Source organism: Physcomitrium patens, chromosome 5, assembly GCF_059467195.1.
Source record: "Physcomitrium patens ecotype Gransden chromosome 5, ASM5946719v1, whole genome shotgun sequence".
Classification (NCBI taxonomy): Eukaryota; Viridiplantae; Streptophyta; class Bryopsida; order Funariales; family Funariaceae; genus Physcomitrium; species Physcomitrium patens.
In genome coordinates, this window is record NC_143414.1 from 18,586,415 (window position 1) to 18,598,103 (window position 11,689).

Genomic DNA, 11,689 nt, shown 5'->3' on the forward strand with positions numbered 1-11,689 from the left:
TATAACAATAAATGAAGTAGTACAATAATGAGTGAAAATAGAAGTTGCAATGAAGTTTGTAATAAATTAGAAATAAAGAGTCAAACAAATTGTTTCAATGAGTAATACATGCATATATAAAAAATTCTTCATCCACAAACTTTTTTTATAAAAATCTTCTAGAACAAAGATTCTTAAAACATTTACTATTTTTTTTTTTTTACTTATTGGACTAAGTACCTACATGTTTTTAAAAAAATGTGTTTCAAGAAAATTGTAACTCAAGTCAAATTTGAAGATATTAAGACGATTTTTTAAGTCTTTGTAGCATAGAATTATGCCAAATTAAAAAAATTGTCAAATATTGTTTGCCAAAATTAAATAATGAGCAGCATATTATCAACTTAGATTTAAATAATTTGGTAGCTAATAATCTTTAGAAGTTGTATATTCTGGGAAGACCAACAAGAAAAAGAAAATTAAATTATTTATAATATAAAGATACTAATGTTTCAAAAAAAAAAAAAAAAATAGTATTTTACATGGTGCTTCTTTTAGATTTATAGCACAACTTTTGATGATAAACAAAAAATATACTCTATGTTCAAATCTCCATTCACTCTATGAAGTTTTGTTTTGTAATATTACAAAAAAAACACACCATATACTAATGTTTTAAGAAAGATAATTTTTATTATCTAGAATGAAATACTAATGCAACATTGACATAGTATTGAAGAAGTTGGAAGAATTCTTTATGAGACGTTCTATTGCAAATTTTTGTTCTGTATTAAGATCTTTACAATAGTTCAAGCTCAATCATTACAAAATTCACAAATTAAGTTTTATATATAAGATTGTTAACTACAAACCACAAAAGATACTTAGTTTTTTTTAAAGTGTTCTTTTAACATGCAATAATATTTTTAAGAGCATAATTTATTTTTAGTGATTTCACTGTAATAAACGTAAGTTTAAGTGCTATATATCTACTTATATAAAAAAAATGGAGCAGTCTTCCAATACCTCACCCCATTCACTTCAATCCATTCCTTCTGCATCAGAGACTAAATTAATCACATATTCAGTTGTGTACTATTACCACAAAGACTAAAACACAAATCAAGTTCAATACTGTACGCATCACAGAGGAGTAAACTCAAATTCATCCAACACATCCATCACCCTACAAAAAACCACGAATCCCACAGCATGCCAACAGAAACGCAACACTAAGGTGTTGTTTTATTTTATTTTTCTTATACTCTAGCATCACAAGCCATCACATCTACCAACACATTATCTTAATTTTTGTCTATTAAATGTGCCATGTGTGCAAACCCACCAGGCAACGTCGTCTGGGATCTCCGTTCCAGGCAAAATTCTACTTCTTCTTATTCTACACAGGAATTGTAGCTCTAGCCCTGCAGCGATGGTCGGATCGCTGAAGCATTCGGCGACTCATCGGAGCAATCTTAACAGATCAACTGCCGGATTGTGAACCGGAAACATGCTAGTGACGGAAGCTAAGAGATGCGGTCAGCTCCTGGTTCCGAGGTGGGAAGATCTAGATCGATGTTGTTTTCATCTTTCTGATTATATAGTTCCTGAACTACTTCGCCGATTCCCTCAGTGGCGATCAGCTTCTCCTGCAGCCCCTTGATTGTCGATTCTTCCAGTGTCTTTTCCAGCTTCTCGCGGACTTCAAGCAGGATCTCCTTGGCCTTCTCCTTGGACTCGCGGTCCCCCAGTTGGGCATGCGCTCCGGCTGGGTCTATGGCACTAGATCCCACTGCGTAGCGTTTCGCAGCTACGGTCTTTCGCGTGACTAACCCCATGCAGTCGATGGTGCCTTGAGGGGCGTCATGACTCGCGGTGGACTCTCCCGCGTGGTGTTTGGTCCATTTTTGCCACACTGGTTGGGTCTTCGCCAGCAATGACTGTCTGCATTATACCATTTCATGGACAAAATGTTTCAAACCTTTGCGTCACGAAGGCACGAGTAAGTTCATTTGTCAAGCGTGTGGACCGTTACTGAGTACCTGGACTATGTGACAGGGGGATCCGTGAATTGACCAACGACTGGATGTGAGTTTGAGGTGGCGGAGGATTATTACGTTCGGAATTTATTGGAACAATTCTACAATGTTTTAGAGAACTTAGCACGCTGCGCTAAAGTTCTTCGTTCATTGCATTTGAACATCACTATTGGTATTATCATTATTATTGTTACTGTTATTGTGATGACGATGATTATTATACTCAAAGAACTGTTCGTGAAAACCCACGTCGCACGGTGGATCAATACCACTTCCAGGTGAGGATTATCTCTCAAGTCTACGAGAAGTTCCAGTATTGGGCATACCTCAACTCTGAGCGAGGAATCTCATCTGCAGTTACAGAGACCAATTTACAGATTAGAAGAAAAGATAATCATAATGTATACCACGAAAAATGGATACATGAAGAAAATTCCCACTGCTCAAGCAAAATAAAACCACTCATATTAAATAGTGGGGCTACATGTATCCTACCTTGCGATCTACTGAGGATTATAGAGAGTAAACAATATGGGCGGCAAGGAAGTGATACGACCCTATCCCTGGCACGCCGTTCTTACTCCCCCTCAAAAATGTCCTAAAATCTCAAACCCCAATAGCAAACTACACACCTGCAGAAGATGGCGACGCCACATAACACCGCGCCTGTTGCGACGACAATGCCGCTTCCCTCTGGGGACTCTAAAGCAAACACACAGACCCAAACCCCAACTCAACTTCAACTCTCATCCCCTCCGATCACCTTTCCCAACCTCCGCATCCACCGATTACAAATACACAACCCATGCAAAAAATAATTCAAAACAACACCACCACCACCACCATTTCTTCTCTACTATCTCAAGTCACCACCAAGCAGTTCAATCTAACCTGCAAAAACGTCGAAACCCTCGCCCTCCACGCCAGGCGCAAAAGAGACCGCTCCATCCGAATCTCACTCCCTTCCGGTCCTGTCCTGAAGGAATCAATCAACACAACCCACAACTAACTACAATCTGATGATGCAGAGGACCGATCGTTCTAAGTTTACTAACCCTGACCTCTCGACTTAGCCGCGGCAACAGATTGCAACGCACCCACGCAAACATTCACAAGTAGCAAATGACTCGCATCGATATGATCGTACACTTATAGCGCCGGTCCAGTTGGCGAGCAGAAACGTCAGGCATGTACCAGCTTCACCGTATGCATCGTGATTGCTACGTCTGCCCAGAGGACAATTTCGCAAGGGAGACAAGGGTGGGTTCCACGTGGTGACCAGAGCGTGGTCCTCTTAATGGACCCACACAAAACGATTCAATCCGATCAGGGGTTTGAGCCAATAGCGTCATATAAACCCGACGATGACTTCTATTTTGTTTTCGATTTGCGTGATTCCTGTTTAGCCCGTTTTGCTGGTGTGAACTTCCACAAGCACACGAATAATTGTACTTGTGATGCTTCCCGGATATCAGTAATCGCACTGGGTGTCGAACTGCCACGCCCGGCAAGTTTGCGCATCCGCCACATCTGTTCCGGAACAGTATCTTCATCTGCTGGTACCCTGCAACAACAACGGTGCTTCCAGAGCTCACTAGTACTGGGTTTCGAGTTTATCCACTGGTGCGAAAGCTCCGTCATTTGTCAGTTAATTTATTTATTTTCTAAAATCGCGACCTTCATGCAGAAGCGGAAACGAAGTGGTGGGCTTGATTCTCAGCAATCCGTGTGAAACTAGTGCAAATGACGTGGGAGATTTCAGACAATTTCGTCGAAATGGATTCAGGGACAACAGTGTTGGGTTCGTCGCATCCCAATGTACGAGAACTGACCTAGCGATCACGCAAATGGGAGCTCTTTTCATTAGCTGAGAGTGACATCTGCAGTAGTTTCTTCACGGCAGAAGCAGATTTCCTAGTAGCACATGAAGACGCGTTGCGAAAGAACTTTAGGAATAGCAGACACCCACCAGACAGGGGGGCAACATTCGTTATCGCTGTTACGGATCACCTTTAGTTTGTGCGGTTTTTCTCTTTCAGCGTAGATTCTGCAAAACAAGCCTCGCATATATATGTATTGTACAATACCCCTTTTTCGAGCAATATTAAACTCACATTTTACCGCCACGATTGACTTCTTAATACTCGTAAATGTTATTGTTTCTCCTTGAGTATTCGAATTTCATACTTTTGGATTCCATGATTTTACACTAAGGACCCACTTTGGACTTCGTTTTTCCTGTGATTTAAAGTATAATCAAATTATATTTTTAAATAAATAAATAAATTGTATATAATGATGGAAGATATATATATATCAACTTTTCTATTGTTATTATTGATTAGTAAAATTTAATTTTAACTTTTCTATTAGATACATGAAAAACAATTAATTATTAATTATTCATAAAATAAAAATAAAATAAAAAACATATAACATTTGAGTGATGAAAGATAATAGCAATTTTTTCGTAATCATGCATGCATACCATTATCTAAAGGCTCATGCTACACACACCCTCCTAGTTGCTATACAACTTTCAAAATAGGATATTATTAATTTTTATTGTACATCAATGTAGAAGATTGAACATGAAAATATTTTGCATACATAATAAAATAAAATAAAAATCTAAACATATAATAGCTTAAAAACATAAAAAAATATATTGATAAAATAATATTGTAAAAAATATCTTAGATGTTAGAGTGGTTCAATGATGTGTAATCATATTTTTGCCACTTGATATTATTCAACTTGCTCAAAAATCATGAAATATATATATATATATATATATATATATATGTGTGTGTGTATAATTTATTAATCTATTAATGCATTGTTATAAATAAAATATTTTATCCTTTTCATTTAATTTTTATGCTAGAATCAAGGTCATTTATTCCTGATTTTATGTATTTTCTAATAATGTCTTGTGTGTGCATATAAATATTTCGACTTGTAAACAGCCACATTTCCTTATCATTGCAGTGATGAAAAATAATAATCATGCAATGTTTTGGTGTTTAATAGTTATGAATTGTATGTTTTAAAGGAAACATACTCACTGAAAAAAAAAAAAAAAAAAAAAAAAAAAAGAGAGAAAAAAGGAAATTTTGCATAAAATTATTGGTAATAAATGAATAAAAAACACAAAAAAGAAATTATGTATGGTAGAAATTTAACATAACAAATTTGATACGTGGATTTTAAGGAAGAAACGTCATGAAACTACTGATAGCATTTTTAAAAAATAGAAATTTAATTTGAGGTATTCAATATTAGATATCACAATATTTGTTTCTTTTTTGTTTCTTAAGCATCAGGTTTTTATTGTACATGTATAATCAGAAAAATTAGAATTGAAAAAATAAAACACACCGGTACAACATTTCTTAATTTCAATTAAGTGAAAATACAGTATAACAATTTACTTACTTTCATGATTTAAAATACTGTTATAAAATATAGACATGATAGTTCATTATTTTTTGGAGTTTTACCTTTCAAATAAATTTCTTAAAAAGTGAATCATTATTAATTTTTTTACATTTTTAGCAGAGAATTTGTTTTATTGGAAAGATATTTTTTAAGGAATTGAAGTCTTTATATGATCATTATATTTCAAAGTATTCATAGCATAAACAATAAATGGCAATGCATGAAGATGCAATGGAAGTTGAGGAAGAAAGAGGTTGATTCAAAACTAAGCTATATATACATATATACATACATGCATGTAATAATAACAATAAAAATAAAGCACATGTTCATGAATTTGATTATAATAATTTTTGACATAGTTCTTGTAAGTTTATACAACAATTATTTTGGATTTGATTCAGGTTAATTACAATTCTGAAAAATAAAAATATATGTTTTTCATTGTTCACAAATTATTATATAACTTCTTCTTTTTTTATTTATTTAGGTTTACACAATTCACAATCAAATTCAAACAATGAAACAGAATTTGAAACCATGAAAGTAATACAAACAACAACTGTTGTTGAGGGTAACCGGCAAAAACTAGGAAAAAGAGTAAGATTTGCAATTGAAGAAAATGTTATACATAACTATAAAAATTATCAGAGGATGAGTGAATCAAGTGAAGATAGTAGCAAAGATTGTTGCATGAATGAAAAATGTTCCAAGAATGTCAAATTAAAAGAAAGTGTAATTTTTCCTACCAAATTATTTGATAATGATAGAATTCATGACAAAGACATAAATTATTTAGACTGCCCATCAAACTGTATAAAATTCGATTTAAATATTTCACAGGATTAAAAATTAAATATTCGTGCATTTGTTACAAAATGTAAAATTATTTAAGCCGGAAAATTCCAATTACAAGCAAAAGAGGCTATGACATTCTGTAGAAAACATAATTAATGTTTTCAGCCTATAACTATTCAAAATTGCCTCTGGTCATAAATCTTTTAAAACAGGAAAATATTTTCATTAATATATATATATATATATATATAACATAAACACGTAAACGTATTTAAATAAAAATATATCAATTAATAAAAAAATTAATATGATATGTTTTCTTGCAATCGTTCTGTATCCTCAATAATTGAAAAACTAATATCCTTGCACAATTAATGATAATAATATAGAATAAATAAATAAAAATCAGAGAGAATTAAGGAAAAACTTACCAATTAAATGATTACTTTAATTTATCAATTTATAAATTTTATTTTTATTATAGATTAAATTTGAGTGATTTTTTTTTCATATATTTATTATTTTTGTGTTATTTTCAAAACTTTTAAAGATGGTTTACAATAGAATTTCAAAAAAAAAAATAGGTATAGAGATCTTTAAGAATATCTGATATTTTACAGTAGCAATTCTAAGTAATAAGATTATGAGTAACACAATGAAATTGTCTATATCTATTTACAAAAAATTATGAGTAACACAATGAAATTGTCTATATCTATTTACAAAAAATTATGAGTAACACAATGAAATTGTCTATATCTATTTACAAAAAATTATGAGTAACACAATGAAATTGTCTATATCTATTTACAAAACTATTGTAAAAGCTACATATTAGCCAAAAAATGAACAGAAGATGTAAATCATACTAATTAGTGTTCATCCTAAGACCAATTGCATTTATTTTACCCAACCAATCTTTTCATAGTTTATGTTTGAATGTTAAACTATAATATCAAACAAATCAATTCTGCACAAACCTCCTTGTCAACAATTGGTGAAACAAGACTCCAATACCTGTTTGTTAAGTTCATGAGACAAAATCACACAAAAGGATTGCAAACCGAGTATTTCATTAGTGGATGTCAGGAATAGTTAAAACATCAATGAAGAAGTATTGGTGAAAACTTTCATTTCGCACAACTCGCTCGTTTGAGCGACAGTAATGAGCATTGTTAAAAATAGGACCCATTTTATTAACTAGTTGTGATGCCCAGTGTTCAATAACTTAAGTGACTGGAGTTTTGTTCTTTGAATTGGGGTGAAATGTACAAGAATTTTCAAATTACAATCACACCGGAAGATTGGTGATACTAGTAATGGACATGAATCTCAATGCTCTTCACTAATTTACAAACTCACGGTTTTTCAAATACATTTAAAATAACTTCATATGTAAAGTAACATTTGAGTTTTAAAGAAGACATGCTTATAGTAGTAGGTTATGTTTAGAACAAACCAAACACCAAAAATCAAAACAAAATACACTCATTACTAAGACATGCCACAGTAATGAAACTGAGCTGCGACAACCACAACGAACAGAGCAAAGAACAAAGAAATGGGTGTAACCACCCAAGTGGCAAATTGCAGTCAAAAGGGAATTGCTCTTGAAGACCATGCAATGAATCTACCACTTTTAATAGCTTCACTTGCTTCAGATATATGGAGTACACACATTAACAAGGTTGAAAACACTGGAACTGAGGATGTACATGCTGAAAATATTGGGGCACTAGACTCTACCTCACAGTTGGATTGCAATTGCATGACAAGCAAGGACAGCGAGCTACATCACCACTGAGGACGAAGATCGTCTTCATAATGGTGGAAAAAAAAAAAAAAAAAAAAAAAAAAACGAGAAAAAGAAAAAAGGAAATAGACAGAATAAGCTATTCATTTCTCTGAGAAAGGATTGTCTAGTCATGTGCTATCCGATGCCTTGACAGGAGGGATGAGGAGCGAAGTATAACAGCACCTGGAGGAACGAACAAGTCATCAAGCAAGCTATGTTTGTTGATGACGATCAAAAGTCCCTACGCTGGTGGAAAAAGAAAAAAAGAAAAACATTCAATTGACAATGAAAGTGAGGTAGGCAGAAAGTAGTGTTAGAAATCTTTGGAGCGTTCTTGGACGATGACTGCTTGAAGTATCTTGTCCTCTCGGTATGCGAAGTAGGCAGACAGGGCGGAGGCTGGACCCAGAAGCACACTCCCAAGAGCTACAAGGGAGGCTATGTCGGTGCCATCTTCCAGGACAATGACGTACATGAATCCAAGGAAGAGGACGGACACATCCACGAGGAGGAAGAATGCTTGGAACTCAGTGTTGGACCAGGAGTGCAACAGCTTAAATACTCTCCAAGGGATTTCAGGGTCACGGATAATGTATAAGACCCCAATAAGATGCCAGATGAGGCCTGCCTCGGCTTGCAAGAGGTGCATGGCCTTGACTCGACGGTGGCCTCGCATTTGAGAAACCCCTTCTGAAGCGGGGGATAGCAGCATCCACAAGCATGCCAGGGCGATAGGAGCGATTTGGAAGAGAAGAATAGAGATCTCCTTTCCCTTTTCAGAAAATGGGAAAAATATAGCTATAGCACTCAGTTTCAAAAGGATGAGGGAAAGAGCTATGGCACCTATTCTAACCATGGACACCTTCTTGCGCCATATTTCCCGAGGTGTCCTGTCGCCGGCGTTGTAGAGAATGTACGAGGGCAGCCAAATAGCAGGTACAACAACTGAAATGCCAACCAGCATAAATAGTAATGCATGCAATGGGATGAGTGACAGGAACCACCCAGCCTTTTGCCTCGACCCTTCCACTGCCAGAAATGCATAAGCTGACACTAAGGTCGTAATCAAATAACCCGTTATCCAAGTTCCTTCCGCTGTGCTTAACCCTTGTCTGAAAGATTGCACCACTACACAAAGAAAATCATCAACAGCCGGGACACCAAACCTCCAACTGTACAACGGTCCTGGCATCTGACAGTGATTTCCGAAGGCTTCTACGGGCTCCCCTGCACGCCCATATAGGAGATACGATGTGTAAGCGCCAGCGAGTAACAACGGCGCAGCTTTCAACACACGTATAGCATGCTGATCCATGGCTGCCAAGGTTATGAGGTGAGGAACAGGAGCCAATCAGCAGGAGCCAAAGTGAATGCTCAAACACCTATCCTGCACACTCTCAGAGCATTGAGACAACCTGTGAACAAATGATCCCTGCTCATGGAATGCAGTTGTGCAATCTTAGAGACCAATTTCTAGAATCCGGCCCGGCCTCCAAATCTGTCAAAATCTACAACACAACTTGCCTCAACCTCCATGGCAGTTTAATTCCCCATCCCTTAGCTCCAAACCTCAGACTCATGATTCCTCATTCTATCATACTCCCGCTATAGCCAGATGGCGAACCCACAATCAACAGTCATCTGTTGCGCAAGCAAAGGTGCAAATTAGGCATTTCTGTTTGCGGGTAAAGTCGAAATCAAACAAGGAAGCAGAACAAAACATTCTCGATAAATAAAATAAAATAGAATCAAAGAATAGAAAGGAACAAGAAAGAAACAGAGCTCTCTGTCTCGGAACAATTTGTAGCAGTTATTTAGTCAAACTGTAGTTGGCATTGCAAGCTCCTACTTGATGAAAACCAATATCCAAGAGGAATCATTAAGATAGACTCTTTCAGTATCTACACATGAGCACGAGCCGATCGGACAACCAAATTCTTCAAAGATCGTAACTCGTCAATTTCAGGTGTGAAAAAACCACATTCCGAGCGATGGACTGACAACACACCGATTCCTCACACTGAATCATACCCAACATGGCGAACACAGTAGTACTACTCAGTGAGTAGATTCCTCCAACACCCGCCAACCCCAGCGATGATTTCAAGCAGAGAGGGTTCAGACAATTACGAAACCCAAATTTTCATGGGCGGCTCCTTCCAGAAATTCTCTCTCCCTCACCTCCTACACCCAAAATAAAAATAAAAATAAACTAAGGAGGAGTAGAAAGTAAGAATAAACAAAGAAGAAGAAAACAAGGAAGAAAAATAAAAATAAAAATAAAAAAACACCAATCCTTAGACAGGCTTCATTGTAAAACACACCATGAACGAGAAGTCCCGGCACTAACCCCAAATCTGAACAAAACCCCGTCGAAACAGCAAGACTCCTAACCCCACCTCCCCGGCGCAACGCCTCACCCAAAGTAAGTTTTCCGCCATGTCAACCGACACGCAACATCATAACAGAAGCATCAATCATCACAAACCTGGTCAACAAGAAGTCCCCATCAGCCGCTCCACACCAAACTCCAAATCCACTCCTCACTCCAACCACGAAACTAACCCTCAGATCTCAACGTTCAGTAGCCCCATCATCATCACCATCACCACCAATACCCAAGTGATTGCTAGAGTGATGGCGAGGCCCAGCTTGACAAACAGGCACAAGATACCAGAGTCTACAACCTGCAAACTATCTGTCCACTCTGTCTGCACTCGTGGATAAACTTCTGCCTAACCCCACAAAAAAGCGAGCGATGAAGGCTCTAGACGTGTGCATAGTACCCAAAATCAAAACCCCTCCAGATGACGAGCCTGCTCAGTTTGTGGTGACGATGAGCTCGCCTCCTTCACTCCGAAGAGGCCAGTTCGGATAGTACTGGCAAAGCGGGGAGGTCTTTGTCTATTTGTCGTGATGATGTAAAGCCCATGGCAGGACAGATGATAATAAGCACCCCAAACTTATGACCTACACGAATGATAGCGGAAGAGAGGCGATGACACAGAGAGCGGGGTGGGGCGGGACCAAGTCTTGAGCAAAGTGGGAGGCTACGGCGCTGCCAAGTGTTGCCTAGAACCTCCAAGTGTAAGCAGGAGGAGAAGGGGAATTGTCAAGAATAAAGTCCACTGGCTTGAAGTTGTCCCATACATTTCGCATCTAGTCCTACCAGCGCGACATCCTAACGCCCAACGCCGTCTGCTGGTGTCGTAATCAATCTCTCTCTCGCGATTGGTCGCCGAATATCTTCGGGAAATGAAATGTGAAAATTCTGTCGCAGGCTCCTTACTTCCACAAGCATGAATCCCTTCATTTCCCATGGTTTAGGTTTTAAAAGCACAGGTATCAAATGTGACTCCTTACACTTCACTGAACCTTATGAGTTCTAGAAAACGATGAGTGACAGAGACGACAAGCCTTCATTAGCGATTGTCTTCTATATCGCCTGTTTCTGGAGTATAGTAGTTACTTGTATACTTGCAATTTTAGTACTCTACTTTCGATTGTCGACTCACAACTTCGCGGAAGGGGTTTGTACTCGACTTTGGGGTCGGTCCGTTTCTAAAATTGTTCGACATTCAATACGCCTATTTCTCGATTGCAACTAGCTCGTCTATGCCACATCACATGCCACAGT

At 37.1% G+C, this 11,689-nt stretch overlaps 2 protein-coding genes and 1 long non-coding RNA gene across 11 annotated transcripts; 1 reads left to right on the forward strand and 2 right to left on the reverse strand.

Moving 5' to 3' along the window:
* Positions 1-1,192: 1,192 nt before the first annotated feature.
* LOC112282080 (uncharacterized) lies at positions 1,193-3,131 on the reverse strand. Its single transcript, XM_024519270.3, has 4 exons — positions 2,910-3,131; positions 2,651-2,720; positions 2,345-2,369; positions 1,193-1,923 (listed from the first exon to the last, which is right to left on the reverse strand). Exons 1-4 carry the CDS (start codon positions 2,964-2,966, stop codon positions 1,506-1,508), a joined length of 570 nt encoding a protein of 189 aa, XP_024375038.1. The 5' UTR covers positions 2,967-3,131; the 3' UTR covers positions 1,193-1,505.
* Positions 3,132-4,827: 1,696 nt separating this feature from the next.
* On the forward strand, positions 4,828-6,439 carry LOC112282466 (uncharacterized). Of its 4 annotated transcripts, none has more exons than XR_012217547.2 (3): positions 4,828-5,289; positions 5,580-5,712; positions 5,950-6,439. It is a non-coding gene; the product is annotated as an uncharacterized LOC112282466 (long non-coding RNA). The 4 variants fall into 4 exon arrangements; XR_012217546.2 differs by having other exon boundaries at positions 5,282-5,401; XR_012217549.2 differs by having other exon boundaries at positions 5,287-5,401; positions 5,577-5,712.
* A 1,449-nt stretch (positions 6,440-7,888) lies between these two features.
* Positions 7,889-11,419, reverse strand: LOC149989320 (uncharacterized). Of its 6 annotated transcripts, XM_090250749.1 has the most exons (3): positions 10,541-11,417; positions 10,084-10,236; positions 7,889-9,693 (listed from the first exon to the last, which is right to left on the reverse strand). In XM_090250749.1, the coding sequence occupies exon 3, from the start codon at positions 9,365-9,367 to the stop codon at positions 8,366-8,368; it is 1,002 nt and encodes a 333-aa protein (XP_090106875.1). In that variant the 5' UTR covers positions 9,368-9,693; positions 10,084-10,236; positions 10,541-11,417; the 3' UTR covers positions 7,889-8,365. The 6 variants fall into 6 exon arrangements, with proteins under 6 accessions (XP_090106875.1, XP_090106877.1, XP_090106876.1 ...); XM_090250751.1 differs by lacking the exon at positions 10,084-10,236 and having other exon boundaries at positions 7,889-9,439; positions 10,839-11,419; XM_090250750.1 differs by lacking the exon at positions 10,084-10,236 and having other exon boundaries at positions 7,889-9,439; positions 10,541-11,418.
* Positions 11,420-11,689: the final 270 nt, after the last annotated feature.